General features: G+C 39.5%; 17 protein-coding genes across 17 annotated transcripts; 5 read left to right on the top strand and 12 right to left on the bottom strand. All coding sequences in view use genetic code 12, as the record gives it.

Moving 5' to 3' along the window:
* Positions 1 to 3: 3 nt before the first annotated feature.
* On the bottom strand, positions 4 to 681 carry CAALFM_CR10740WA (uncharacterized protein; the record flags this gene model as incomplete). The annotated part of the gene is made up of 1 exon (XM_714329.1): positions 4 to 681. The coding sequence occupies one exon, from the start codon at positions 679 to 681 to the stop codon at positions 4 to 6; it is 678 nt and encodes a 225-aa protein (XP_719422.1).
* A 111-nt stretch (positions 682 to 792) lies between these two features.
* Positions 793 to 1,800, top strand: CAALFM_CR10730CA (uncharacterized protein; the record flags this gene model as incomplete). The annotated part of the gene is made up of 1 exon (XM_714328.1): positions 793 to 1,800. The coding sequence occupies one exon, from the start codon at positions 793 to 795 to the stop codon at positions 1,798 to 1,800; it is 1,008 nt and encodes a 335-aa protein (XP_719421.1).
* Positions 1,784 to 3,697, bottom strand: HMI1 (ATP-dependent 3'-5' DNA helicase; the record flags this gene model as incomplete). The annotated part of the gene is made up of 1 exon (XM_714327.1): positions 1,784 to 3,697. One exon carries the CDS (start codon positions 3,695 to 3,697, stop codon positions 1,784 to 1,786), a length of 1,914 nt encoding a protein of 637 aa, XP_719420.1.
* A 123-nt stretch (positions 3,698 to 3,820) lies between these two features.
* Positions 3,821 to 5,392, top strand: VPS52 (Vps52p; the record flags this gene model as incomplete). Its single annotated transcript, XM_714326.1, has 1 exon — positions 3,821 to 5,392. The coding sequence occupies one exon, from the start codon at positions 3,821 to 3,823 to the stop codon at positions 5,390 to 5,392; it is 1,572 nt and encodes a 523-aa protein (XP_719419.1).
* RFC4 (replication factor C subunit 4) lies at positions 5,389 to 6,360 on the bottom strand (the record flags this gene model as incomplete). Its single annotated transcript, XM_714324.1, has 1 exon — positions 5,389 to 6,360. The coding sequence occupies one exon, from the start codon at positions 6,358 to 6,360 to the stop codon at positions 5,389 to 5,391; it is 972 nt and encodes a 323-aa protein (XP_719417.1).
* Positions 6,361 to 6,434: 74 nt separating this feature from the next.
* Positions 6,435 to 7,181, bottom strand: POP3 (Pop3p; the record flags this gene model as incomplete). The annotated part of the gene is made up of 1 exon (XM_714323.1): positions 6,435 to 7,181. One exon carries the CDS (start codon positions 7,179 to 7,181, stop codon positions 6,435 to 6,437), a length of 747 nt encoding a protein of 248 aa, XP_719416.1.
* Positions 7,182 to 7,233: 52 nt separating this feature from the next.
* Positions 7,234 to 12,420, bottom strand: RPO21 (DNA-directed RNA polymerase II subunit RPB1; the record flags this gene model as incomplete). The annotated part of the gene is made up of 1 exon (XM_714321.2): positions 7,234 to 12,420. One exon carries the CDS (start codon positions 12,418 to 12,420, stop codon positions 7,234 to 7,236), a length of 5,187 nt encoding a protein of 1,728 aa, XP_719414.1.
* A 582-nt stretch (positions 12,421 to 13,002) lies between these two features.
* On the bottom strand, positions 13,003 to 14,112 carry CPR6 (peptidylprolyl isomerase; the record flags this gene model as incomplete). Its single annotated transcript, XM_714320.2, has 1 exon — positions 13,003 to 14,112. One exon carries the CDS (start codon positions 14,110 to 14,112, stop codon positions 13,003 to 13,005), a length of 1,110 nt encoding a protein of 369 aa, XP_719413.2.
* A 510-nt stretch (positions 14,113 to 14,622) lies between these two features.
* Positions 14,623 to 15,630, bottom strand: CKA1 (casein kinase 2 catalytic subunit; the record flags this gene model as incomplete). Its single annotated transcript, XM_714318.2, has 1 exon — positions 14,623 to 15,630. One exon carries the CDS (start codon positions 15,628 to 15,630, stop codon positions 14,623 to 14,625), a length of 1,008 nt encoding a protein of 335 aa, XP_719411.2.
* A 308-nt stretch (positions 15,631 to 15,938) lies between these two features.
* On the bottom strand, positions 15,939 to 17,090 carry LTV1 (Ltv1p; the record flags this gene model as incomplete). Its single annotated transcript, XM_714316.1, has 1 exon — positions 15,939 to 17,090. One exon carries the CDS (start codon positions 17,088 to 17,090, stop codon positions 15,939 to 15,941), a length of 1,152 nt encoding a protein of 383 aa, XP_719409.1.
* Positions 17,091 to 17,176: 86 nt separating this feature from the next.
* On the bottom strand, positions 17,177 to 18,607 carry CAALFM_CR10640WA (uncharacterized protein; the record flags this gene model as incomplete). Its single annotated transcript, XM_714314.1, has 1 exon — positions 17,177 to 18,607. One exon carries the CDS (start codon positions 18,605 to 18,607, stop codon positions 17,177 to 17,179), a length of 1,431 nt encoding a protein of 476 aa, XP_719407.1.
* Positions 18,608 to 18,762: 155 nt separating this feature from the next.
* On the bottom strand, positions 18,763 to 19,704 carry CAALFM_CR10630WA (uncharacterized protein; the record flags this gene model as incomplete). The annotated part of the gene is made up of 1 exon (XM_714312.1): positions 18,763 to 19,704. One exon carries the CDS (start codon positions 19,702 to 19,704, stop codon positions 18,763 to 18,765), a length of 942 nt encoding a protein of 313 aa, XP_719405.1.
* Positions 19,705 to 19,760: 56 nt separating this feature from the next.
* CAALFM_CR10620CA (biotin--[acetyl-CoA-carboxylase] ligase) lies at positions 19,761 to 21,758 on the top strand (the record flags this gene model as incomplete). The annotated part of the gene is made up of 1 exon (XM_714311.1): positions 19,761 to 21,758. The coding sequence occupies one exon, from the start codon at positions 19,761 to 19,763 to the stop codon at positions 21,756 to 21,758; it is 1,998 nt and encodes a 665-aa protein (XP_719404.1).
* Positions 21,759 to 21,821: 63 nt separating this feature from the next.
* Positions 21,822 to 22,223, top strand: CAALFM_CR10610CA (anaphase promoting complex subunit 11; the record flags this gene model as incomplete). Its single annotated transcript, XM_714310.1, has 1 exon — positions 21,822 to 22,223. The coding sequence occupies one exon, from the start codon at positions 21,822 to 21,824 to the stop codon at positions 22,221 to 22,223; it is 402 nt and encodes a 133-aa protein (XP_719403.1).
* Positions 22,224 to 22,288: 65 nt separating this feature from the next.
* On the top strand, positions 22,289 to 23,335 carry CAALFM_CR10600CA (4-hydroxybenzoate octaprenyltransferase; the record flags this gene model as incomplete). Its single annotated transcript, XM_714309.1, has 1 exon — positions 22,289 to 23,335. The coding sequence occupies one exon, from the start codon at positions 22,289 to 22,291 to the stop codon at positions 23,333 to 23,335; it is 1,047 nt and encodes a 348-aa protein (XP_719402.1).
* CAALFM_CR10590WA (CORVET complex subunit) lies at positions 23,318 to 25,723 on the bottom strand (the record flags this gene model as incomplete). Its single annotated transcript, XM_714308.1, has 1 exon — positions 23,318 to 25,723. The coding sequence occupies one exon, from the start codon at positions 25,721 to 25,723 to the stop codon at positions 23,318 to 23,320; it is 2,406 nt and encodes an 801-aa protein (XP_719401.1).
* A 70-nt stretch (positions 25,724 to 25,793) lies between these two features.
* On the bottom strand, positions 25,794 to 27,065 carry PRO1 (glutamate 5-kinase; the record flags this gene model as incomplete). Its single annotated transcript, XM_714305.1, has 1 exon — positions 25,794 to 27,065. The coding sequence occupies one exon, from the start codon at positions 27,063 to 27,065 to the stop codon at positions 25,794 to 25,796; it is 1,272 nt and encodes a 423-aa protein (XP_719398.1).
* Positions 27,066 to 27,333: the final 268 nt, after the last annotated feature.

The raw sequence follows: 27,333 nt of genomic DNA, 5'->3' as shown, positions 1-27,333 counted from the left end.
TAATTACTTTTTGTTTAAGGCTCGATTGACTTTCCCGTAGAATTGTGCCAAAGTGTCGAATGGGAACGACAAATTCTCACATAGATAATCTGGCAAGATCTTTTGTAATATCTTTGCGTTTTCATAATCTTCAACTTCCTCTCCCTCTAGAGCGTCCAAAAACGTCGGAATGTAATTGATTTCCGGGCTGGGCTGAGACGCCAATACCAACTGATAGTGCATAGTAAGTCCCAGTTTCACAGACGACGATTGCTTAATGTCAAATATGTATTCGTCCGAGGTGTTTTCAAAATTGATAACTTTCACCCCCGTCAATAGCTCTATCATATCCAACGTAAAGCAAATGTTTTCCCTCTCCTTAGCTAACTCATCTTGGTTTAATCTGCCAGAAGCTTTCTTCCGTATAGGAGAGGCAAACTCCATGCCCGGATCTTGTTTTAGCAACGAAAGCTCTTCCAATAGCGCATCTATTCTGTCGTCTTTTGCTTTTAATTCCGCTTGCAAGTCCTCAATTAGCTGATGGTCATTCTCTAACTGGCTCTCAACTTTAGCTTTATATTTGGCAAACAACTCGTCTTGTTTTGTGTTCACTAGATTATTTATCAATTCCACAAGCTGTTCGTTATCTGAATTTGAAATATCCTGTTCTGTCACTACCGTAGCTTGTTTCTTTGGGGCCATAATGGTGTTGGTGTGTATGTGCTGATAGTTTAAAGGGGATATAACAAAAAGAAAAAAAAAAACGACGAAAAAAAAAAAATAAAAAATAAACAAATTTCATCCTCCAAAGTAATGTCCTTTTCAGCTACAGCGTTTAAATTCAAACTAGACACTCTACTGGATACTCAAGAATCCATTGTCTCGATCTCCCAATGGGTTTTATTTCACCAGAAATATTACAAGGAGAGTGCAAAGATTTGGCTCAACTACATCACTCAAGATTCAATCACACCAGCCAAAAGATTGTCGTTACTTTATCTTTGCAATGACGTTGTGCAACAAGCAAGAAGAAAAAACAAGCCGGAATTCATCAATGAGTTTAATAAAGTGTTGCCAGATGCTTTGAGTAAAAACTATGGAAACTTAAACCCAAAGGTTGACAGGTTGTTGAATGTCTGGGAAGAACGAAAAATTTTCACCGAGGATGAAATTGCCAATATGAAAGCATCACTAGAAGCCGAACCCAAACCTTTGGAGTCGATTGATATTGCTCCCCAGCTCAAACAAATCAACGACTTGTTCGTACATCTTAATAAATTAAATGATATCAACCAGGAAAATCTCACACAAATGGGCATACAGTCGAAGACATACTTGTATCCCCAAGACCCAGAAACTTTACCTCCGGCACCCGTATATCTTTCAAAGTTATATATGTTGGAAAAGTTGGGTAATGTTTGTATAAATAATGTAGAAGAAATAAAAGAGACCAGAATGAAGATAAATTCAGAGCTTGATAGCCTTTTCAACTTGATTATTGACGGCACGAAAACTGATGATAGCAAGATCGCTAATATTAACGAAAAAATACAAAAAGCAAAGGAGACTATACGCGATGTGAATTTGACTAGTATGGAAGCCGGTAGTGATGACGATGACTTCCCTGGCTATTTATCGGATTCTGAAGAGGAGGAAGAAACGAAAAAGAGAAGATTGTCACAAACACCATCGGGTGGATCAACACCTTCCAAGAGAGTGGCATTCTCTGAAGACGTTGAAGTATTTGAAGATCCTGATGAGAACAAGGAAGAGTCTGTTTCTGTAGATGTTATGTCTTTATTATCTAAATTAGTCGACTAGTTTTTAATATACGCATGCTAGCATTTAACAAATGTTTAGAGGGAGCACTTCTATTTAAATCTCTTGCGGCATTAGTGATCCATGTTCTGTTCATTTCAAACCCTCGACTACTACTATAAGCTTGAAAGGTGTTGCCCTGGTACCCCGTGTATAGCAAGTTTTTAGCTCGTGTCAACGCAACATACAACAACCTTTCGTTTGCCGAACCGAAATAGCCTGGGAAATTTGTAACAAAAACAACCGGGAACTCTAAACCCTTTGCCTTATGAACAGTAGACACATTAATCGAACGCTCTTCAAGCACAGGCTCGTCTTCTGGATAGTTATTCAAAAAGTAGTCCAACGATGGGGTTTTCTTATAAGACAAACTCAACGACTCATAAAAGGAAGTGAGGTTGTTCACCAACTTGATTTCGTTTTCTTGGTCTTTATGGCCCCGGGAAGGTTTGTTCAAGTATGTTATGATGTCAGTTTCCCTAACAATCCTTGCTAAACTTGACATAATAGAAACGGCGTCACCAAGATTCTTCCTCTCCTCTTCAATCACATTCAAAAGCAAATCAATTTGTCGTTTGAACTTAATACGCGGTTTGCTATTGAATTTGCAACTAGCTGACTCGGATTTCAAATAGTCCTCTAAAGACGTGCTTTGCGACAACCTATAGCCCAAATATAGCTCACGTATAAGCTGCTTCAAGCTTCCCAACTTCATCAATGTGCAAAGCAATGCTAAATCAGAACCCCTGCCTTTATTCAATATACTTAATATGTCAATTAACACGTGTGTGTTCGAATTCACCCACTCTGAATTCAGTGAGTACTTATTCACATTAAACCCAAAATGATTGGTCATGAATTCGCTAATACTGTCAACCTCACGATTCTGAGAGGCAAGAATCATAAAATCAGAAAACTTCAATAGCCCTCCCAGCTGGCAAATCAATCGCGCAATCTCACTGCCAATGTAATTGTATTCATCGTATTTTGAAACCAATGAGTACACTGTTGGCTCAGCTGATGGTTCTTTCTTGGATACAAGTTTGTTTTGGTCTATGACCATATTTGATATGTGAAGATTCTCTGGCGTCAATCTAAACGATTCATTCAAACAAATTTCTTCAGTTTCCCAACCTAAACTTGATACAAACTTCTGTGTTATATCGGGCGAAGAGCCTAAAAATTCATATATGCACTGGTTGGAATCGCCCGCCAAAGTAATGTGCTTGTTTCCACCTTCAACCAACTTTTCAATAAATGTCACCAACTGAGGCTGCATATCCTGGAACTCGTCAATTATCAACACACGTATATCCTTGACAATCTCACCCTTGGATACATCTAATAATTCAATTGCGTCTCTTATGAAATCCAGATATCTAATCATGCCGTTGTCGTTAAGAAACTTTATCGTTTCATGCAAATCTGACTGCGAAATCCCGTACTTCTCTGCCACATTAGCTACATCTTTACCTTCTCTAACCTCCAGTAATGCCTTTTCCAAATGGAGCTGCTTAACACTGTTACCAGTCATAAATAATGTCCTATAGTTTTGAAAACTTATATCATCTAACAACATCTGTCGACCCTTTTCAGGAAAATACTCTTGCAAATTGGACTCAATCAAATCAAAGGCAAAAGAATGAAATGTCTTTATAACTACATCACCTGTATCACCTCCGATATACTCGGAAAGCGCAGACCTCAATGAATTAACCGTTCTATTTGTCAATGAAAGCACGACAATACTTTGTGGAGGCACACCATCAGCAATGAGTTTCTGTATTCTTTTGATTAGTGCAAATGTTTTACCCGTTCCTGGCCCTGCTTGAATTGAAAGTACTGTCTGTGGATCATAATTATGGTTGACAATATCCAACTGTGTGGGTGTTAATTCCATTTGTGATGTGTAATTTGGCCCAACAAACGAGGAAAAAAAAAATAAAAGTTAGATCAACTCAATATATATTTTTATACAGATTGGTAACAAACCACCACGTTGACTTAAACTTTTGTGATAATCATGTCAGCATTGAAATCATTACAGCAGATCCTTCCCCTAAAGAACGACCAGCCCTTAGATGAACTAAATCCAACACCCATATCAACCGAGTTGTCCCTAGAACATTATCGAGCAAGTCTTCAACAATCAAATAACGAAAACTTAGCCAAATGTGTATCACAATTCGAATCTTTTAATCACAAAATAAAAGAGCATAAAAAGAAATTGATCGTAGTTGGTGAAATAATTGAAGAGTTTTCGAATGAATTGAATAACCTTTCGTCGAGTTTGATTTCATTGGAACAACAGTCCAACAGCTTGTCCAAGGACTCTAAATTACAAAGGAGTATAACTGAAAGACTTAATCCCGTAATTTTAGACTTGATGATACCGCCAGAAATTGCTCGATCTGTCTTGCAGGAGGATATTACTCCACAATGGTTGGAAAACTTGAAATTTATCACCGAAAAAAGACAACTCCTCCATACTTTGCCAGAAACTAAATCCAAAGATCAGTTGAAAGAAGGAATAGAACTTCTTCAAGACAAGGCAATTGAACGAATAAGAGATTTTATAATATTGCAGATACGAATGTTGCGGTCGTCGTCCAAGTCGTCGTCGCAACTTATTCAGCAAAAGCTATTGGAAGTAAAAGATGCATTCCAATTTTTGCTGTCCCACCATCAAAAATTGGCAGAACAGTTGAGGTCTGCTTATGTCTATACTATGCGATGGTACTACCAAAGCAAGTTCTCCAAATACCTTTATGCGTTGGAAAAATTGCAGATACGCCGTGTCGATAGTGCAGTTCTTGGGGACAACAAGGCAGGAGAATATTTTACATTGTTTGAAAAAAGATTCGAAATATTACACTCTGACCAATCGGCAATGCCGTCTCAAATTGCTGAGACCTCACCCTTTCCTTATTGGGTTGAATTTGTATTCAACCAGTTTTCAATGGCTGTTGTTGATAATGTGATAGTAGAGTACTTGTTCACAATAGAATTTTTTTACCAGGGTGAAGAGAAAGACAACTCGTGGGCTGAGGAAATGTTCAAGAATGTTTTCCAAATCGGTCAAGAATTCCTCACCTATATCAGCAATACTTTAGATGCTTATGGGATATTGTTTATAATAAGATTAGTACAAAAGTCACAGGCTAAATTGCATGAGGTGCACATACCAGTTCTCGACGATTACCTTAACTCTTTGTTGTTGATACTTTGGCCGCATTTCACTAAGATTGTCGATGCCAATTGCGAGGCTATGAAGCGGACCATGTTAAAGGGCAAGAAGGCAACGGGACTAGCACCAATTAGTATCACACAACAGTTTGCCCAATTCTTTTCTGCATTGCTAGAATTATCTGTTAATGAAGCAGAACCGCTTATTTCATCCATAATTAGGTTGAGAAACGAGTACGAGAGCTATTTGATGAGATCCACATCATTGAGTGGCACCGAAAAAGAGATCTTTTTGTACAATAATTATTTCTTGGTCTTGAGTGTCCTTAAGAACCAGACCAGCAACTCTTTCCTTGAAGAGCAGATTTTACATTTCCAAACGTTGACAGATGCATATACTAAACATTAAAGGTCACATATCTTTGCGTACAAACCACACAATTGTAAATATGTAGCAACACCCTCCAACACCCGCATATGGGCAAACCCAATTTCTTTGATCACATCCAATCTCTTTTGTTCACTGATATTGGGTATGGTTTTGGCCACTTTGAATGTCAGTGTCACAATATCAATAGCAGAGTATCCCTTGTACCAAAGCCCATCAAGCAACCCAAGAGCTTTGTCTATATCTTTGTCTTTGAGGCAGCTGAGCAAGATCAGCTGTATAACAAGTGGATGCGGTTGATCAACAATTTTGAAAACATTGACATCATTAACAAACCCAAACCCAGCAACAGTACTCTGCAAGTTATTAATAGCTTGTCTCATATCCCCCTCAGCAGTAAATATCAAAGCCTGTAAACCCTCAGTATTATACTTTACATCTTCCATCTTGATAATTTCTAACAACCTCGCCAAAACCTCTTCGTCGGACAATCTGTTATATCTCAAAATCGCACAACGTGACTGCAAAGGTTCAATAATTTTCAGCGATTGATTACAAGCAAATGCAAATCTTGTAGTATTAGAATAAATTTCTATGGTTCTTCTCAAAGCCTGTTGGGCACCTGGGGTCATTGAATCGGCTTCATCTAGAATAATGATCTTTTGTCGTCCTGGTGGTAACAGAATCTTTGTCTGAGCAAATTGTTTGATTTTATTACGTACAACATCAATTCCTCTATCGTCAGATGCATTCAACTCCATAGTAGCTTGATGGTAATGTTCATCCCCCAATAACTCATAGGCAAGACAATGAATCGAGGTTGTTTTACCAATCCCTGGTAATCCAGATATAATCATGTTTGGCATATTCCCATCCTGAACAATCAATTTTAATCTTTCAACCGTCTCTTCGTTCCCAACAATATCCTCAAGTTTCTTGGGTCTATATTTTTCTACCCATGGTAGTTCTAACGTAACTGGTTTAGACATCGTTTGGTTACTGGTTCAAGGAAAAGAGAAAGTTTTTTTTTTCAATTTTTTTTTTTTGGGACGCGTTTACATTACTACTTGTTTTTCTTTCTACCTACAGTACTTGCCACATGCTTTGTGTTAGGTTGATTAAATACCATCTCCTCACGGAAAATACAGTCTAGCCAAGGAGCTTCAATATCTTTGACATTTTCATTTATAAGATCAAATAACGGTTGTGCCCCTTCAGTATCTTTAGTTAGACCAAATATACCAACTCTATCTACCCCAAGTGCTTTCGATAACCGTTCTAGACTTCCTCTTGGTAACTGGATTAGCTTAACCCGATCTTCAGCACTTTTTGACGCCGTGAAACACAACGTAGGAAACACATTTGTGAGCGTTGCTGGGGATATATCGTACTTGCACACAAATACATACTTTATTTGTACACAAGCATTTTTATGTATACCACGATTAGCAGCTGCTTGTTTTTCAAGAGCAGACACAGTTGGATTAAACCCACGGTATTTAAATGTAGAGTCTTGCATTTTTAGCAATACTTCTAGTAGATCAACAATATCGTTTGCAATAGTTGGTTCTATAAATGGCCATTGGTTTGATTGTGTAAATGAGTTATCGAGAATTGGACGGAAAACTTGTTTTCTCTTTGCTTCCTGAGACTTGAGTGATGATGAAGCAGCTTTAGTTGAGACTTTGGCCACCGAAGGTTTCTTGACTTTATTTGATTTATTCATAGTCTTGGGGTCTCTCTCATCGCAAAAAGATTTTACTACTATATTTTTTTTATGCGCGGTATATTTCTCTAGATTACAATACATATTTAATTTTTTATTTTTTTACACGACTAAAATATACAGAACAATTAAAAGCCTAATTTTCATCCTTCTTAGGAGGCTCTGGCTCATATCCCGGAGAGCCTGGTGAATACTGTGGCGATGTTGGTGAGTATTGCGGAGACGTTGGCGAGTATTGCGGAGACGTTGGCGAATACTGTGGCGATGTTGGTGAGTATGAAGGACTAGTTGGTGAGTACTGTGGTGAAGTTGGAGAGTAACTTGGTGAAGTAGGTGAGTATTGTGGTGAAGTAGGTGAATAGGACGGACTCGTTGGCGAGTAAGATGGACTGGTTGGGGAGTATGCAGGACTCGTTGGAGAATAGCTTGGACTCGTTGGAGAGTAGGATGGAGATGTTGGGGAATAACTTGGTGAAGTAGGTGAGTATTGTGGTGAAGTAGGTGAATAGGACGGACTCGTTGGTGAGTATGCAGGACTTGTTGGTGAGTATGCAGGACTTGTTGGAGCGTAGCTTGGACTCGTTGGTGAGTATGCAGGACTCGTTGGAGCGTAGCTTGGACTCGTTGGTGAGTATGCAGGACTTGTTGGAGCGTAGCTTGGACTCGTTGGTGAGTAACTTGGACTCGTTGGTGAATAACCATATCCTGGTGAAGTGTACCCTGGAGATGTAATCGAGTTATATCCATAACTAAATGGCGACGTGGCAGCAGGCGAGGTAGGCTGGCCACCATATGACGTCAACCCTCCAATATTTCCTTCATTCATTTGGGCAATGTGAATTGGTGAGAATCCAGCACCTGCGTCAATGTCAATGTTCTCATCTCTAGCATTCTCGTAGTCCTTATATGGAGTAGCACCACCACCATCAGCAATATCATCCATAGCCATACTCGATGGTGCCTTTTGCAACATTCTGTCATCAACCATCAAGTCAAAGGAACCAGTACCCAAAGGTGCCATTTGTCCCAACATCACATTCTCTGATATACCCTTACAATCATCCAATTCGGCAGCAGCTGCTGCATCCAACAAAATCTCAACGGTCTCTTCGAACGAACAACGCATCAACGCACCTGTATCGGATCTGTTAATACCATGACGAGTAATTGCCATCAAATGACCACGGGAAGTCATAACATCGACCAACAATGCCATATGACGGTAGTTGACGTATGAACCATCGAACGCAATGACATTCAAAATTTCTTTGTACAAAGACGATCTCGTAGCTTCAATACCCAAAACAGACAACACCTCAATAAAATCATTAGAGTAAGTACGTGTCGAATCCACACCAGGCACGGCCATAACATCTGCCAAATTAACACCATCGGTTTCTAAAACCCATTCCTTGCCCTGCTTGAATTCACCAGTTTCGTCTGGGTGACTGACCTTATGTTGCATCATAAATACCCTAGTAATACCTGGAATACCACGCAAAGAAATAGACTCTAACATGTGGGCTTCGATACGCTTCAAAATTTGATCTTCTTCTGCATCGGCATCTTCATCCAATGATTTAGGATCTCTGACAACTCTACAACGAATAATCAATTTATCAGCAGTATCATCAGACCAAATAACAAACAAATCTTCCCCAAAATTCTGCGAAATCTTTTCCGCAACTTGTGCCATGGTCAATTGTTTATCCAACATTTTCGCACGGTCCAACTCCAAACGCAACAACCACGGTGACTGCTTGTCAATAGATTCTTCAACCTTTTGGTCTGGAATAGCAAAATATGCTTCCACAGTATCATAATCATCCTCAATAACCGTTGTTCTAGGATCAGGGTCGTAATAAATTTCTGTTGATGAAGTGACATTCTTCAATGTAGTATGCTCGATGGCAGATTGTACAATCTTTGCCTTTTCAATATCAGAAGCAACTTCTGGGTCCAAGAACACTGTCATTGCTGGTGTTTTAATGTTCTTGGCAACATTAAGAATTTCCTTAAGACGTGGAACACCCAATGTAACATTCTTTGATGAGACACCAGCATAATGGAAAGTATTCAAGGTCATTTGGGTGGCAGGCTCACCAATAGATTGAGCTGCCACAACACCCACCATTTCACCAGGATGAACAATAGATTTTTGGAATTGCGTTTCAATTTCGCCCATTACCCATTCAAAAGATGCACGGTTGAGCTTGAACTCTTCAATAACACGTCTGGCAGCCAATCTGGATCTCAACAAACACTGGAACAACAACGTTGCATTCTCTTGTGCTTCCTTGACTAACGGAGTGTCACCACGAACAACCAATAATTTCATACACAATTCTTTCACCCCAAGAACAATTTCTTCCAAACGTAAATCAGATGCCCTGTACCGACCGTTGTGGAAAATCTGTTGAGCATTTTGGATGATACGACGTAAATTCACTGGTAATGGCCAGCTGAAATCACCATTGGGGAAACAAACTTCTCTCAAGTACTTACGATCTTTCAACAATTGATTGTACTCCTCATCCAATATCTTTTGTAACTGCACGTCACCTCTAATCTCTTTTCCAGATTCAAGCAATGATTCAGAAATGACATTTTCAGTATCCAAAACATCGATTTTGTAACGGCGTTCAAAACTTTCGTCTGATCCTGGGATTGTATCGACTGATTGCTTTTCAACTTGGGTACCATCTATACCATCTTCACCATAGATGAATTGTATAATGTCTCCCAACGAGTTTCTGGTGGTACCATCGTAGTGAACCATAATGTCTTCCAATGCCTTGACTAAACGACGTTGAATATAACCTGTTTCTGCTGTTTTCACAGCAGTATCAATAAGACCTTCTCTACCAGCCATGGCGTGGAAAAAGAATTCTTGTGGAGTTAACCCTCTTAAATAAGAATTTTCAACAAAACCTTTAGATTCAGGTGAATAATCATCTTTTGTAAAATGTGGCAAAGAACGATCACCAAACCCGAATGGAATTCTTTTACCTTCGACAATTTGTTGACCAACACACGCAGACATTTGAGAAATATTAATAAACGAACCTTTAGACCCCGAAGTAACCATTTGTTTCACATTGTTCAAATCTTTCAAACTCATTTCCGCTGATCTACCAGCAGTGTCACGGGCCTGATTCAAAACACGTGATACGTTATGTTCAAAGGACTCACGCAATGTCATACCTGGCTCTGGCTCAAGTTTGTTATGTTGGGCATCAATAATGATCTCTTGCACTTTTTGCTTGGCTTCTTGAATAGTCTTATTAACGTCTCTCATGGTTTGCGCATCTGCAATAGTATCACCAATACCAATGGAAAACCCATTGTGCAATAACCAGTAGTTGACCACTTTTTGAATAGAACTGAACAATTCAGCACACACTTTAGGTCCCTTTTCTCTCATAACCGTGTGAATCAAGCCTCCTCCGGTGGCCCCAACAGTTTTCTTGTCAACAACACCAAACATAATTTCACCATCAACAATCAACATACCGGTATCTTTAGGACTCAACAAGTCTCTACCACCATCAAATCTTTGCAAGTGGATACCCTTTGGAATTGCCAACGACAACAATTGCTTCCCGGTCCACAATTGTTTTGGCTTTACAACAGCTGGTGGCGGGATCACACCGTCCCAATTTGGAATCCAGTAGCACATGTTCATAACCTGATCATATTCAATGAAAATATCACGTAACGTCATCTTACGAATACCACACAATGTGTCTTGGACAATACCCATCACTGGTTTATTCGACTGTGGAGAGACAATTTGTAAAGGTACCGCACAAATTTGCGACAACTCTGATCTCGTTTCTGGTGATTGTGGGACATGCAAGTTCATTTCGTCCCCATCGAAATCTGCATTATATGGTGATGTCACCGATAAATTCAATCTGAACGTGGAGTAAGGCATGACTCTGACTCTATGTGCCATCATCGACATCTTGTGCAACGAAGGTTGACGATTGAATAACACTGGATCATCATCCATCAAATGACGTTCGACCTTCCATCCATACTGCAAGGCTATATCCCCTGCCCTCTTATTGTATCTCAAGTCAATACGATCACCTGTATCTCTTATCACATACTTGGCACCAGGGTGCTCATTCGGCCCATTTCTAACCAACTCAGTCAATTTGTGGATATTATAAGGTGTAACAATTTCAGGATAAGTCAATGTCTTTGCAATGGAAATAGGCACACCCACTTGGTCTAAATCCAAATTAGGATCACCTGAAATGACAGTACGAGCTGAAAAGTCAACACGTTTCCCCATCAAGTTACCTCTTAAACGACCTTCTTTACCTTTCAATCTTGCTCTAATAGATTTTATTGGACGACCGGTTTTTTGAAGAGCCTGTGGTTGTCCTGCAATATCGTTATCCATATATGTAGCCACATGGAATTGCAACAAGGCTTCAAACTCACTTATCACATGCTGTGGTGAACCATCGGTTTCCAACCTTTGGACATTTATATTAGCTTTGATGATATCTGCCAACTTGAATGTCAAGTCATCTTCCCCTCTTGCAGTCTCATTGAATGCAATGGATGGTCTCACAGGTGGAGGTGGCACAGGTAAAACTGTGATTAACATCCATTCAGGTCTAGCATAATCTTCATTGAATCCCATCTTGTAACAATCTTCAGGGCTAATGTGTTTGAAAACATTCAAGATTTCCAGTGGGGTCAACAAACGACGTTCTGGTTGGTCGTTGTCGTCGTAATTCTTGTTTTGCTTCCATGTCCCCCATAATTTCAACCCATCTCTACGAATAGTTGGTTGTGGGTGTCCACATCCGCCACGAGAAGGTTGGTCGGTCATTTCATCCTCGTTATTGTCGGTTTCACACACCATTTTTGTTTTACACAAGGACCACACTGCATTGAATCTCTTTTTAGGATCTCTGATTTTTATAGCCTGGGCCATAGCTGGATTGGTTTCGTCTAACAATAATTTCCCACAATGCATACACACAGATTCACAGGCCTTCTTAATCTTAGCAATAAACCCAATATGGAACACTGGTTTAGCCAATTCAATGTGACCAAAATGACCAGGACACTCTGCCATATCTTCACCACATGTTTGACATCTGAAATTTCTATCGATAGATCCTAGACGTGGATCATTCAATCCTCCCTCTCTTGGTCTCTTTGTGGTTTGGTCCATCGTTTCAGGATACTCTATTTTTGCCACTGATATGGCCCTTACTTCTTCTGGTGATAATAAACCAAACTGCACTTCCTTGACGGAACGGAGCGGCGCACTCGAGTATGGAAATTGACGACTCATGGGAAATAGGTATTTTTTTTAAAAAAAGTTTTTTTTATAAAAAAGTTTGGTAGATTTTTTTTTAGGTTTTTAATATAAATATGGCTTCCAACTAATAATACAAATGCAATCAAATCAATGAGTACAATAACTGATACTGTGTTTGTTTCGAAAATTTAGATAAATCAACAAACCAAATAATATGCAAAATGAAATGAACTTCTATAACAAATTTGAATGTAATAAGTAATTACTAAAACAATAAAAAAAAAATGGATGTGTCCCCTTTTTGAATAACTACTTTATTAATAATAAATAGTCCAGTCTAACCTAAACAATAAAACCCTTTGAGTGATTAATGTAAATATCAAATGGGAATATGGAGTTGAAATAAGGTTAAGTTGATTGATTTGCAATAGGGATAGAAGAAAAAGGGGAGATGTTGTTTATAGATTCAGAAGTTGTTTTTTTTTCTTCTTCTTCTGATGTTGGTTTCGACAATGGCAAAGTTTGCTGGAAAATTTTCAGTTTGTGTATGTCGCACGACTTTTTGTTGAAAAAAAAAAAAAAGCTTTTATTATCATCTATGAAGGCCTATATGATTTATGAGAAGAACTTGGCCATTGCCTTCTTTTGTTTGTCACGACGCAACTTGATGTTGTGTTTAGCTTCTTGTAATCCTTTTTGGATAGCAGCATCGTTAGGTTCTAATTCGAGAGCTTCTTCAAGAATCTTTTGAGCCTGTTCTTCGTCTTTGACTAGGATATAGCCCATACCTTTTCTGTATAATGCTTTGGTTTTGGATTTGTCGTCGATTTGCTCTACTTCTAATGCATTGTTTGCAGCAGCAATTGCATCTTTGCCGTGTTTCAATTTCAATGCCACTAACGCAGCGTTCAAGTAACACGATAATTTGAGGCCATGCAATGTTGATAAGTCTTCTGGAGACAAACCTTCGGGAAAGTAATCATTCAAGTAGCTATTGGCCTTGGTATACTTTTCGTATGATTTTTCTAATTTCCCTTCTTTCAAAAGTTTGGTACCAATATCCTTGATTTTGCTGACAGCCGCGAAAACAGATTGCGGGTTGTTGATGTCGATAGTGTCGTTGTCGGTTAAAATCTCTTCGTACGTATCACCAGTTCCATCATCGGCACCCAGTGCAACCGGCTCATAGTTGGCTGGAAGCTCACCACAATCAGCAATTTTCCAATCTTCTACTGGTCTGTCATTGGCACCCTTTTCGCTTCTCTCTAATTGACGTACAATTGATTTCCCTTCAATGACTTCTCCAAACACAACGTGTTTACCGTCCAAGTGTGGTGTTGGAACTGTTGTGATAAAAAATTGAGAGCCATTGGTGTTTGGTCCAGAGTTAGCCATTGACAACAAAAATGGTTTGTTATGGTTCAACTTAAAGTTTTCATCTTCAAACTTTTCTCCGTAAATGGACTCACCACCAGTTCCCAAATGGTCGGAAGGAGCGGTAAAGTCACCACCTTGGCACATAAAGTCTTTGATCACTCTGTGGAAAATTGAGTCTTTATAGGAAAGTGGTTTACCAGATTTTGGTGATATACCTTTGTCACCAGTACATAAGGAACGGAAATTAGCTGCTGTTTTAGGAACAACATCATCGTAGAGTTTGAAAACAACACGGCCCTTGGGTTTGCCGTTGCATGAAATATCAAAATAAACAGGTGTGGCAGTCATGAGTTGGTGGAAAAAGAAAAATACCAGAAACGAAAATTTTATCTCATTTTTATATAAATTTGGAAAAAATACTGGTGGAATGTTCTCGAACACACTCACCACTTTACACATTTGTTACTCGTGTGTAGTGGGAGTGTGGACGAGTAGTGTATATTGGCTACGTAGATGATTGTGTAATCATAGTTAGTCTAGCTAAAGTCCATAAGATCATTAATTAAGTCGTTCTTCCCAATCCAATCCCAGGGGGATTCCAACGTCTATTTATATTCCCGTGAGGAATGTACAACTGCCCACATGTTGTCTTCTCCCATTCTACCTTGTGGGGGGAAGACAAAGACTAGGCAACCCGGAAGCTTTACCTGGCCAACCGTTTTATGCTCGTGATGTATTTGCCACTGAAGTAAACTAGTATGTAGAACCACACGCCATCATCGTAACACATTTTTTTCATGAAATTTACATTTCTATATAAAAATATTACAGCAATACAAAAAATAACGGGCAGACTTACTAACTAACAGCTACTCTAATTGGGTCGAAATACGCATGCTTCATGGCCTCTTTGGCTGTCAATCTCTCCTGGTGGTCGTATCTCAACAATCTGTCAATAAGATCTAAGAACTCTTGCGAAACCAAATCCTTGTTATTTTCATTCATGAATCTTACCCATTGCCTTTTATTATAGTATCCTATATCTTCGTATTCCTCTCCCAACGATATGTTGTACTTTTCGAGGTATTTCTTGAAATTTTTTGAGCCCAAAACACGAACTATCTGTACCAATTGGTCTGTATTTGATTTGCCGTGGAAGAACGGTTCCTTCATAAATACCATTGACGCCAACATACACCCAAACGACCACATGTCCAAGGAGTAATCATATAATCTGTAGTCAACTAGCAACTCTGGGCCTTTAAAATAGCGCGAAGCAACACGAACATTGTACTCTGTTCCCGGATGATAGTACTCAGCCAACCCCCAATCAATCAATCTCAACAACTTTTTATCGTGATCTATCATTACATTGTGTGGTTTTACGTCTCTATGCATAATTCCCATTGAGTGTGAATAATCCAATGCCTTCAACAATTCGTACATGTAAAACCTTATATCGTAGTCAGTAAAAGTAGGGTACAAAGACCTAAAGTCGATGTTATTAATATGTTCAAAGATAAGCCCTGGTGTTTTCAGTTGCGGCTCTCTAACCACATCCAACATCGCAATAATATTAGGGCCATCTACCAAGTTCTTCAAAATGGAAATTTCTCTTTTGATTTTCTTCCGTTTAACTGGCTTCAATACTTTGATAACCACCTTTTCTCTCTTTTCCAAGTCTATTCCCAAAAAGACTTCGGAGTACTTGCCTCGTCCCAATTTTCTAAGTATCTCGTAATTTTCTTGCGGGTTCCATTTTATGTTAAGGTCATCATAGTCCCAGTAGGACTGTGGTTTGGTGGAAAGGACATCGGCATATACCCTTGAGACTGATTGCACTGTATTATGGCGGTGCGAGGACATTGTGCTATTGCTATTAAAAAGTTTGTTATGTGGCAATGAATAGCGATAGGAAATTAGCAAAGTCAAAAAGGATACTGGTATTAAAAATGGATACAACAACTTGGCACTAATTCGTGTTTTAATATGAGATACTAAGTAATCACTATTAACAGGAATAATCCTAGGCAACTGTGTTAGTAAAAGAAGAAGATGTCTCCAAGTTTTTATAGCTTTTTTTTTGTTTTTCTTTTTTGGAAAGAGCATTAGAAAAAAAAAAATTGTGTGTGGAATAAATCCGATTTCGCTACACGACCTACTACTTACACACTTTATTCTATCTTCATATTACTAAATGCTTCGTTGACCTTTCTTGCAGCTTTTCCTTTAGACACTGAGCTGGCAGCTTGCTGTAATTTTTTCTTTTCGCTGTCCTTTTTGGCTAGTTTTCTTCCCCCGCTTTCTAATTCATAATTATCCAAGAAATCGTCCAACATATCTTCTAGATCGTGTCTTTCCTCCTTCATGTCGAATGGTTTGTGGGGTTGCTCACCATTTTCGTGTTCAAACTTTTTGCTCATCTGTTCATATCTATCATCTAATAATGTGAGCCCTTCAGTTCTGAACAACGCAGATGATGACATTGAAAATGATGACGTGTCAGTCATGGCACCTTTCTTTTTCCTCATTTTGGTGTTGGAAACTTTTTTGTTGGCCGTTATCTCTGGCAATTCAGGGACTTCGTCTTCAAATTCGTCATCAGAATCCCAGTCGTTGTGTTTGTTTTTGTTGTCCTTTTTGAATTGCATAAAATCCCTTTGCCAATTCAGATTCACACCTTCGGGCGTATCCAGGTTATACTTGGCATCGTACTCCTCTTCATAATTATCTAGATCCCACTCGTCGTCATAGTCGTCTGCTTCTTCGTAAAACTCTTCCTCATCTTCCACTTCACCGGACTGCAACAATGAGTTGAAAATATCTTCGTCACCACCTTCGTCCTCCTCTTCTATATACGCTTCATCATCCAAAGCCTCTAATACTTCACGCAATCTTGGATCTAAATTTGGATTAAACCCTTGTAATTCGTCGGGTATGTTTTGGTTTAAATCTCTGGCAACTTTTCTTGTTTCTTTAGAGGGTAACTGGTCTTTAAATAAATCTTCTATCAGCTGTTTTGGCTGGGATTGCTTGGCACCCACAAAAACACCATCTGGGTTCCCCATTGGCTTTAAATGTTGCATATAATCATACTTTGAGTCGTCGTAAGTGATACCATATTGTGCGGCCAATCCTTCGTTGTCTCTTATATTGGTATTAGCGAGTTTCTTTTCTAACTCAGTGGTGGTGACAACTTTTTTCTTTGTAGATTGTGGAACCAAAACGTGTTCTGATGCTTCATCGTCATAGAACCTTGCATCATCATGAGCTCTATGTACAACATTGAATGTGGTGGCGGTTTTCTTATTGAATCTTCTAGGCATGGCTGTAGATAGGGATGAGATGGATAGAGTTGTAAAAAAAAAAATTTTTTTGTTCAATGCGCGCGTTAAAAATATATTTACAAATCCTATACACTATCATGAATTCTATGTGAATGTTCTAATATCTTTTCCCAATTACTTAAACAGATACTTGTACATTGTGTTACAGCAAGAACAAAAACACCAATAGTCAATCCAATCCATAACCCACTCATCTCCATACCAAATTTAAATGCAAGCACGTATCCTAAAGGTATGGCAAGGAAGTAATACGATATAATGTTGAGAATGGATCCAATTCGCTGTCTACCTTGCCCTCTGAGCACACCTGTCCCCACAACATTCAAGGAGTCAGAAATTTGATTGATACCGGCCAAGATAAGTAATTTGGAGCTGATTTCCAATACCATTTTGTCGCTGGTGAAAAATTCTCCCAACACGTGTCTTCCGAAATAGAACAAGCAAAAACTGAGTAGCCCAATAGATCCGCCAATGATTACCGTAAGGTCGTTGAGGATTTTGGCGCTGGCAATGTTTCCATCACCAATAAAGTGTCCCATTCGTGTACTTATAGCCACAGCAAACGCAAACGGAACCTGAAAACATAAAGTTGCAACATTGGACACAATTGACTGGGCAGCCAAAGCCTCGGTTCCAAACCTGGATGCAAAAATAGTCAAAATTTCAAAAGCCAAAAAATCAGAAATCACCATGATTACACCAGGGACGGCTAGAGATAACATTGGTTTCCAGTTGCTTGATGCTTTTTCCCAGTCGATACCGCCCCAGCATTCAATGCCATCAATGAAAATCACATATCCAAACATCAAGAGCGAGATAACCCAGTAGGTGATTCCTATCGACAAGGGAATTCCTGTGTATCCCATTCCTGTATTGGGATTCCATACCAACAACCAATTCAATAACAAGTTAAATGGAAGTGCAACAACCAACACATATGTACTGGCTTGGAAGAGGTGTTGTGCCTGTAAAAACCTTTTACCACTTTCAAAAAGAATCAAGCCCGGTACACCAAACGCGTGGATTCGCAAGAAAAGCTGCGCCATGCTAACCAATTCTGGGTCAGGAACCAACTGGTTCAAAATACTGCCAGAGTACCACCACACAAGCATCAAAGGTACCATTGTTGCGAGCATAAGAAGGGTTGCGCGCTGGAAATATACTCCTACCATTTTCTTGTTACCAGATCCGTATGCCTGGGAGCAAAATGTGTCTAAACTAGTAGCCATGCCTTGGAACACAGCTAATCCGGTGATGTTGAAAGTACAGATGGCCAACGAACATGCAGCCAACTCTTTGGCACCCAATCGCCCTGCAGCATATACTGATGTGATGGAAAAGACGTATTGCAAGACAAATGATACAACTAATGGGAAACTAGATCTCGTAAGATGTTTGAGTTCCAGTTTCGGGGTGGAGTCGTCGTCTTTGGTGTCGTTCACGATAGCATCGTAATTATCGACCGGAGTAATTAGTAAGGTTTCTTCGGTATTCATTGTTAGTGTGAGGAAGAGTTTTTATTTTAGAAAGATAATTAGAGCCATATTTATAGGAAAAAAAAATTTTTGATAAATTGAGCGGAATTATTTTCTGATAAAGCGATAAATATCTGAATTAGGTAATGTCCAAGCGCATTACGTTTAAGCGCACATCATATAAAAATGTACATAGTATTATGAACTGCAAAGCATTTTGTGTTGGTGACAATTATGTCAGGGGATACTGGAATTTCCAAACTATTTCCAGAAGCGAATTTCAAGCCGCTGGATTTGACGAGTAGGGAAGAAGATTCCGAAGAGTAGGTGATTGAGAAGTTATTGTCAATTTCTTCATCGTAAGTAACAATCACTGCTAGGTTGAAGTTTGGATCAGCTACATTTTTGAACAGAACCGTGTAAGTTAGCTCCTTAACTGGTTTTGGTGGTTTCAGTTTTGGGCTTGGTTTGAGTTGGTAGTTGATTTCCTCTATTAATGGCTTAGCGGGGGTTTTGTTTATATTCATCAAATCGGGCAACTCTTCCTCTTCCTCCAGTTCCATTTCTTTAATCAACCCCAAGGTTTCGTTTTGTTGTAGTTCCTTAAGTCTATCTTTTAGCCCAGACCCCAAAAGTTCTTTCTTGGTGACTACTGTATTGGATAGTTCGCCCTTGGCTAGCATTTTAGGCATTGAGTATTCCCGTTCTAATGTGAGCGAGTATACCAATTCGACCGATTCAATACACCATTCAATAAGGATAGACTTTAAGTCGGTGCTGATTTGACACCATTGGAAGCACTCGGAGTTTATGCAACAATCATACACAAATGACGGGAACCCCTTTTTATCTTTAGACTTTTTTTCCTTCGATAGGATAATGGGTATTTCCCATTCGTTGTCAATGATTAATGGGAATACAATTTCCGGTTCGAAATCGACATCTGGTTTGGGTACATCAGGAGAATGGCATACATTGATAAACACTTTGGTTAATGTTCGCGACAAGTCTTTGGACTCTAAGATTTTGGTTTTAATCACAAACCCTGGTTTCGGGTGTAAGGTAATACTTTCTTGCTCTTCCACTAACGACATTACTAAAGACGACTCATGAATCATCCAAAAAAAAATTTTCTGGGTGCTCTTTTTTCTTTTTCACATTTTCCACGCCAACAATGAATGTTTTAGTATATTCTGGCCCCGGCACTACAACTGAGGGCGTAAAACACTGTTTGGAGACTTTGAGACTCCATTTAGGGTCGTATTATGCTGTTCTTCCTGTTAACGAGACTGTGTTATTGAATGAGCCATGGATGAGAAAAACGTCCTTGTTAGTTATACCAGGCGGAGCAGATTTACCATACTGTAATGTACTTGATGGAAATGGCACGAGAAAGATTTCCAAGTATGTCAAACAAGGTGGGAAGTTTTTAGGGCTTTGTGCTGGTGGGTATTTTGGATCTGCTAGGTGTGAGTTTGAAGTTGGCAATCCTACCATGGAGGTTACTGGACCTAGGGAACTTGGGTTTTTCCCAGGAACGGCCAAGGGATGTGCATTTAAAGGTTTCAAGTACGAACTGCGTACTGGTGCAAGAGCCGTCAAATTGCTGGTCAATACAGCTGCATTACCTGGATGTGCAAGTCACATTTATAATTATTACGATGGCGGGGCGGTGTTTGCCAATGCTGAAAAGTATAAAGATGTTGAAATCTTGGCAAGGTACGACGACAAAACTGATATTGTGGATTTAGAGAAGGCTGCTGTTGTATACAGAAAGGTCGGTAAGGGTGGTGTTATTTTGAGTGGTACTCATCCTGAATTTGCACCTCACTTGTTGCATCCACGAGATGAAGATGGGGCAGGTTATTTTATAGTGGTTGACACACTTCGAGCATACGATCACAACAAAAAGGTATTTATGAGAGACTGTTTGAAGAAATTGGGCTTGCGAGTTGCCGAGAGTGTTGATACAACGATTCCAAGAGTTACACCAATGTATGTTGTATCTCCGTTCAAGGATAAAGTTAGGGATGTATACCTGATTTTAACCAGCAAGTTAGGTAAGCTGTTTGAGGATAGTAATGATGCTTTTTATTTTGCTGACGAAACGCAGGAAACTAGTGAGTATGTTGGTAGTGAAGAAGATCCAGTCAAGTATATCAACTTTCTCACTCTGGCCGGTATACCGGATTTGAAAATGGTTCCCTATTTTGACATCCAAAAGTATTTTGATAATTTGAGGATGTTGTCGGGTGGTGACATCAAGTTTGGGAGCATTTTAGGTTATTCCGAGGTGATTACATCTACAAACACAATTATGGATAAGAATCCGCAATGGTTAGAGCATCTTCCTAATGGGTTTACCATTACTGCAACTACACAAATAGCAGGTAGAGGTCGCGGTGGCAATGTATGGGTTAACCCCCGCGGTGTCCTTGCAACGTCAGTGCTTTTCAAAATACCACCTTCACCCTCGTCGTCGTCAACGGTGGTTACATTGCAGTATTTATGTGGATTGGCATTGATTGAGTCGATTCTAGGGTATGGAAGCAACGTTTCAGGGCAAGGCGTTGGGTATGAAGATATGCCGTTGAGATTAAAGTGGCCTAACGATATCTTTATTATGAAGCCAGAGTATTTCAAGTCGTTGGACGATAAAAGTGATATAAGTGCCACTGTTGATGGTGACGATGAGAAGTTTGTCAAGGTTTCAGGTGCATTGATTAACTCGCAATTTATCAACAAAACCTTTTATTTGGTATGGGGAGGTGGAGTTAATGTATCAAATCCAGCACCAACAACGTCATTAAACTTGGTTTTAGAAAAGTTGAATGAGATCAGACGTGGAAAGGGTTTATCACCATTACCACCATACGAACCAGAAATATTGCTTGCAAAGCTTATGTTTACCATTGACCAGTTTTATTCTGTATTTGAAAAGTCAGGATTGCAACCATTTTTGCCGTTATACTATAAACGGTGGTTCCATACCAACCAGAAAGTGGACGTTGACAATGGCAGTGGGAAACAAAGAACATGTATAATCAAGGGTATTACCCCAGACTATGGATTGCTTATTGCTGAAGATGTAGAGACGAAAAAAGTGTTGCATTTACAACCAGATGGCAACTCGTTTGATATTTTTAAAGGTTTAGTATATAAGAAGAATTAATTCGCGTTCCCCCCCCCCCCCCCCAAATTTTTTTTTTCTGTTTTTTTTTCTCTTCTGTAGACCATGAAGGTGGAAATAGTTGAATGGAAGAGTTATTGCACGTGGCACTGGGACCTTGCATCATCAGATGGATACGTAGATGAGTTGTGTGGTATATGTCGTGTTTCGTATGATGGAACGTGTCCAAATTGTAAATATCCCGGAGATCAGTGTCCTATTGTGTTGGGGTCAGGTTGTACACACAATTTCCACTTGCATTGCATACTAAAATGGTTAGAACAAGAAACATCAAAAGGTCTTTGTCCAATGTGCAGACAGATATTTACATTCAAAGAACAAAAGAAGCAAACACCAGAAGAGGTGGCAAAACTAAAGAAATTGATTGATGGTCATAAAGTTATGAGAGAACGGCCAGAGCAGGCAGATCAAGAGTTTGAGGAGTATGTTCCTGAAACGATTGGATAGAAAAAAGACGAAAAATGCGCAGTCCAGAAAAATTTCCCAGTTGTTCATTGTTCAACTCATAAATCATGCTAGTTTTTAGACGTCCAGTATACCAGCTCTTTACAAGAGGGTTTGCTTATTCAAGAATAATTCGCAATGAAGCAAAAGTTCCCAAATTTTCTCCAGTAGAATTGGAGGCAGCTCGTTTGGCACGAGAAGCAGGGTTAGGTTGGTTGAAACATTTCCCTCGTAAAGTGATTCCCTATTTAGAGTTAATGCGTTTGGAGAAGCCAGTGGGTACGTGGTTGTTGTTGCTTCCTTGTTATTGGGGTATAACCATGGCATCGTACTCTATAGCAGCACCGTTGTGGGTGACTACCAAAGCAATTGCATTGTTTTCTGTGGGTGCGTTAGTAATGAGGGGTGCTGGGTGTACCATCAATGATATTTGGGATAGAAATTTGGATAACCAGGTTGCCCGTACTATGGAGAGACCAATTACCAGTGGAAGAGTTTCAGTCCCACAAGCTGTTGCGTGGTTGGGCGTACAATGTTTTGCCGGGTTGGCAGTGCTATTAAGTTTGCCATTTGAATGTTTTTATTTAGGTGCGTTGTCGTTGCCGTTTGTTGCCGCATACCCGTTGTTTAAACGGTTTACGTACTATCCACAGGCAATGTTGTCGATTTGTTTTAGTTGGGGGTGTCTCTTGGGGTTCCCTGCTGTTGGGGCGCCATTGAATTTATGGGTTGCTGTGCCATTGTTTATTTCCAACTGGATTTGGTGTTTGACATATGATACGATCTATGCACATCAAGATAAGAAGTTTGACATCAAGGCTGGTATAAAGTCTACTGCATTGGCATGGGGCGACAAAACTAAACCTATAATGAAAGGGTTGACGGTTGCACAAGCCGGTTTTTATGGTTTTGCTGGTTTTATGAACTCTATGGGTCCTGGGTTTTATATTGCTGGTGCATATGCTATTGCAAGATTGTACAACCAAATTCTTAAAGTCGATTTGGACAATCCAAAGAGTTGTTGGAGTGCATTTACATCGAATATTGGTACCGGGTTTATCTTTTGGTATGGAATTGTGTTTGACTATATATTGTTGCTACTTGGATACATCTAAGAGTTTTTTTGTACGTAGATTTTCGGCTCTAGAAATAGACTTTCTAATCAAAACGTCTCTGTATTGTTGGGTTTGATCGGTCGTGACTAAATGGAAATAGCCGACTAAATGCGCTAGTGGGAAGTCTGGTGGGATTAGTTGGAGAAACTGCCATGGTGCGATAGTATGATAGTAAGCCTCAGCAAAGTGTTTAATCGTATTTTCTACTTGCTTGCCAGAGGAGTACTGCGTCAAGTAAAAATTGAGGATTTGTATGAGTCCGGTGGTGCTTGGTTGTGAAGTGAAATCCATTGTTCCATAAAAGGTCTTTTTCGGGAAGGGATTTGTTCCTGTTGCTATTGATTCAGCTGTTGAATAATCGCCAAACTCCAATAAAGCGTCAATGTCGTGGTTGTTAAACATTCTGTGGTAGTCAAAGATGGGTCCATCGGGCGCCTCACGTGCCAATTCAAACGATTTTAAGTAAAGCTCAACAAATGTCAGTAGCTCTTTGGATTTTCCACTTATATCAAGAAAGTTTGGCCAGGATAGTTTTGGCCATCTCTCGTTCTCCAATGAATTGAGGCGTCTAAATTCTTGATGCAAAAGTGTAAATTCATCCTTGAGGCTGTCATATAATAGGTTCATGGCTTGTACGATAAGTTGTAGCAATTCTTCTGATGAGTTTTCTGTAATTTCCATCAACTCTATGCGTAGAAGCAAATACCCTTTTTCGTCCTGTGTGGTTTCTGATAGGTCTTTCATTACAGTTTGGTTGATATTGTAGTATTTAGAAGGGCCATTTTTAAGTACGCCAATTCCCCTTTTATCATCAAATTTTAGCAAGCTAATCAATGTTTTTGAATATTCATTTTCGTCAAGTTTTCCTGATAAAAGAAGCGCTACTGCATCGTCAACCAATGAATCCAGTAAATGCTTGTTTATAAATGTGTTGTACTCGATTAGTAAAGGAACTTTCTTATACACTTCTGATGCACATTTTATCCTGTGTTGATGGATGAGTAAGTCAATGATAGGTTGGGGGTTATCTTCAAAAGTAACTCTTTCGGTGAATGCGAGGCCTTCCTCGTTCGTGCAATTCTGGTAGTAATAAAGTTTGATATCAGTTGATAAGTATTTGTCCGGCAAGCCCTGGATATACTTTTTGAGTAATTTGTCATTCTTATACGTTCCGTAGTGTTGGCATATTTCTTTGAGACCAGGGAATGGGAGATGCTTTTCACCTCCACCCAATATATAGAACACAAACTGTGGTGAAACAACCAACTGCTCATTTGTTTCCTGGTTGGCAAATTCCCAAAACTTGTCATCATTTTTGGTAATTACAGCTTGGACCAATGCAAGGTAGGTGATATAATCCCTGGCATTACCAGTATAGCTTGCGGGGTTTAATTCTGTTAGACTGTCATTTATAAACTGTTGCTGTATTTCCACTAATTTGTGTACTTTGTGTAAACCAAATATTTGTTTCCCATTAGTCAAAATCAAACTGGCCGTAGGTTGAATAGTATCTATGATATTTGCCAAGCTCTTGTCATTGACAATTGCCGGTGGCACTTTCGTGATAGTGTATCCCGGATTTTCCATTTCCAAAACTGTGTCAAGTGAAACCAACGACGAAACAATCATCTTGTTTTTAAACAATGCAAAAACGTACTCACCCTCAAGGGCAATTGAGTTTTCGGGGTACCCTTTGTCCACCCATGTCAAGGTTCCACGCGTAACATCTCCCACACTATTTATAAACATTGCCATGGACGTGTTGGTATCTGACAGAACTGACAACAAGTATTCTCCGTCAAATGGTATGATCCATGGGTGGACTGTTGACTCTGACTTGTAGCTAAATAAGGGAACTTTTCTATTATTGTCTAAATCTATAATATCGTAACTCTCGTTGTTGGCGACCACAATAAAATTGCTATCTTTGCACGATCGACACGCCACTCCTCCTTGGTAATTTATCTCTTTTGCTAACGTAATGGTATCCGCTTGTATGTTTATGATTCTGATCTTTGTCGGCGACAAAACGAGCACCAGACTGTCCAACTTCTGTAAATCAGTAACATCCTTCATCTTTTTCATTCGACATGGGGAAAGTTCTGGCAAGACATAGGACAAGACAATACGATTTGATATGACAAGTAGTCTCTGAATAGACTCAATGCATAAGATTTTGGATACGGAGTGAGTCCCCACGTTGATAGTAGTTATGGGGATATATTCTGTTGTGTCGTCGAATCGGTGGAAATGCAATAGTTGGCCATTGCTTGTGCCAACATATAAGTTGTTCTCGTATGTGGTTATATCTGTGATAGTCTCATCTTCTAGGTGTATACTTTCAATCACAGGAGAGATCTGATAACGTATTCTTCCCACATCATCCATTGTCAACAACCTGGCCAGTTGAAAACAATTTTTTTTTTTTTTTTGGTAGTTCTCACATTAATACACAAATCTATAAACTATCCGAGATCAACGAATCTGTTGAAGGTGGCATGACTGGTGGGAATGCTAAATTATCTCTATGTGCCACATATTCACTATCAGCATAACCTAGAATTGCTTCAATTTCACTACTTTTATGACCTTTAATTAGGGTGATTTCTGGGGCCAGGTAATTTACTCTGCAATGGCCCACTTCAACTGCATCATCAATAGCACCATTCTTATCAGGGACAACTTTGATCGATACACATTCACTTTGGTGAAAATTCCCCACAACATGAAGTATACCAACCGGTAATAATCCTGCACGATTACGTCTTGTCAATGCTTGGAAACACCCTTGGTCGATGACTAATGCTCCCTTAGTTTTTAATCCATGTAATAACCAGAATCTGCGATCAGATTTGATTAATGTATCTTGGGGCTTGCTCAAAAATCTTGTATGCAATGGAATTTTACCCTGTTGGATATCCTTTTGTAACGCAAGACGCTGGTTTTCAACCGATAATGTATCTGCATGAGCCTGTATATGGGCAACAATATCAATAATGTAATATGGTTGACTCGATAATGTTATGATCGTGGTCACACCAGCATTGGTTGCTAAATCGGCAGCAATCAATTTCGTGGTCATCCCACCAGTCCCGACTTTAGATCCAGCACCAGACTCGGTATCAGTCTTCACATGCAAATCATCAATCTTGTCGACTACCAATATAGGTTGTGCGTCTGGGTTGGTTCTTGGGTTGTCGGTATACAAACACTCGACGTCGGTCATGAGAAACAAATAATCGGCATGAATGATCCCGGCTGTGATGGCCGACAAACTATCGTTATCACCAAACTTGATTTCAGAAACTGATAATGTATCGTTTTCATTGACTATAGGAATGATCCCCATATCCATCAACTCATTCAATGTATTTTGAGCGTTCTTGTATTGAGTGAAGTCCATTATGTCGTTTCTTGTGAGTAAAATCTGGGCTATCGGTTGTTCTAATTGCCGGAATAAATCATCAAAGGTTCTAATAAGTCGCACTTGTCCGATAGAAGCCAAAGCCTGCACTGCTGATAAATTTGCAGGTTTTTCTTCTAATCCAACTTGTTTCATTCCACATGCAATTGCCCCAGACGAGACAATGACGATTTTGTGGCCCTGGCGGCGTAGTCTAACCATCGTTTCGACTATAAGCGACATGTTGGCTATTCTTGGTTCTCTGGTAACCTCATCTACAAGGGATGAGGTCCCAAGTTTAATGACTATGGTGAATTGCTTTGTCATTGGTGAAACCTAGAGCGATAGGCAAAGCTCGAATATAAATTAGTGTGGAAGAAAAAAAATTAATGTATTACAACTGGTGATATTTACATTTTTGCACTACCAAAAAATATGAGTCAGTCAGTCAGTCAATGGTATCCGCCTCTTTTTAAGGATGTGGCATTCAAAGTTTAACATTCTCGAAATGTTGTAGGGTCTTGTTGGGAAATGCAAGAAACCTGAGTGTTTCCCGAAGCTTTACAGTGGCACCATTTCTATGTATCTAGCCGCC

The sequence above is a fragment of the Candida albicans genome, chromosome R, assembly GCF_000182965.3.
Source record: "Candida albicans SC5314 chromosome R, complete sequence".
Classification (NCBI taxonomy): domain Eukaryota; kingdom Fungi; phylum Ascomycota; class Pichiomycetes; order Serinales; family Debaryomycetaceae; genus Candida; species Candida albicans.
Note: the sequence above shows the minus strand (reverse complement) of the source record. Positions and strands in the feature narration are given on the sequence as shown.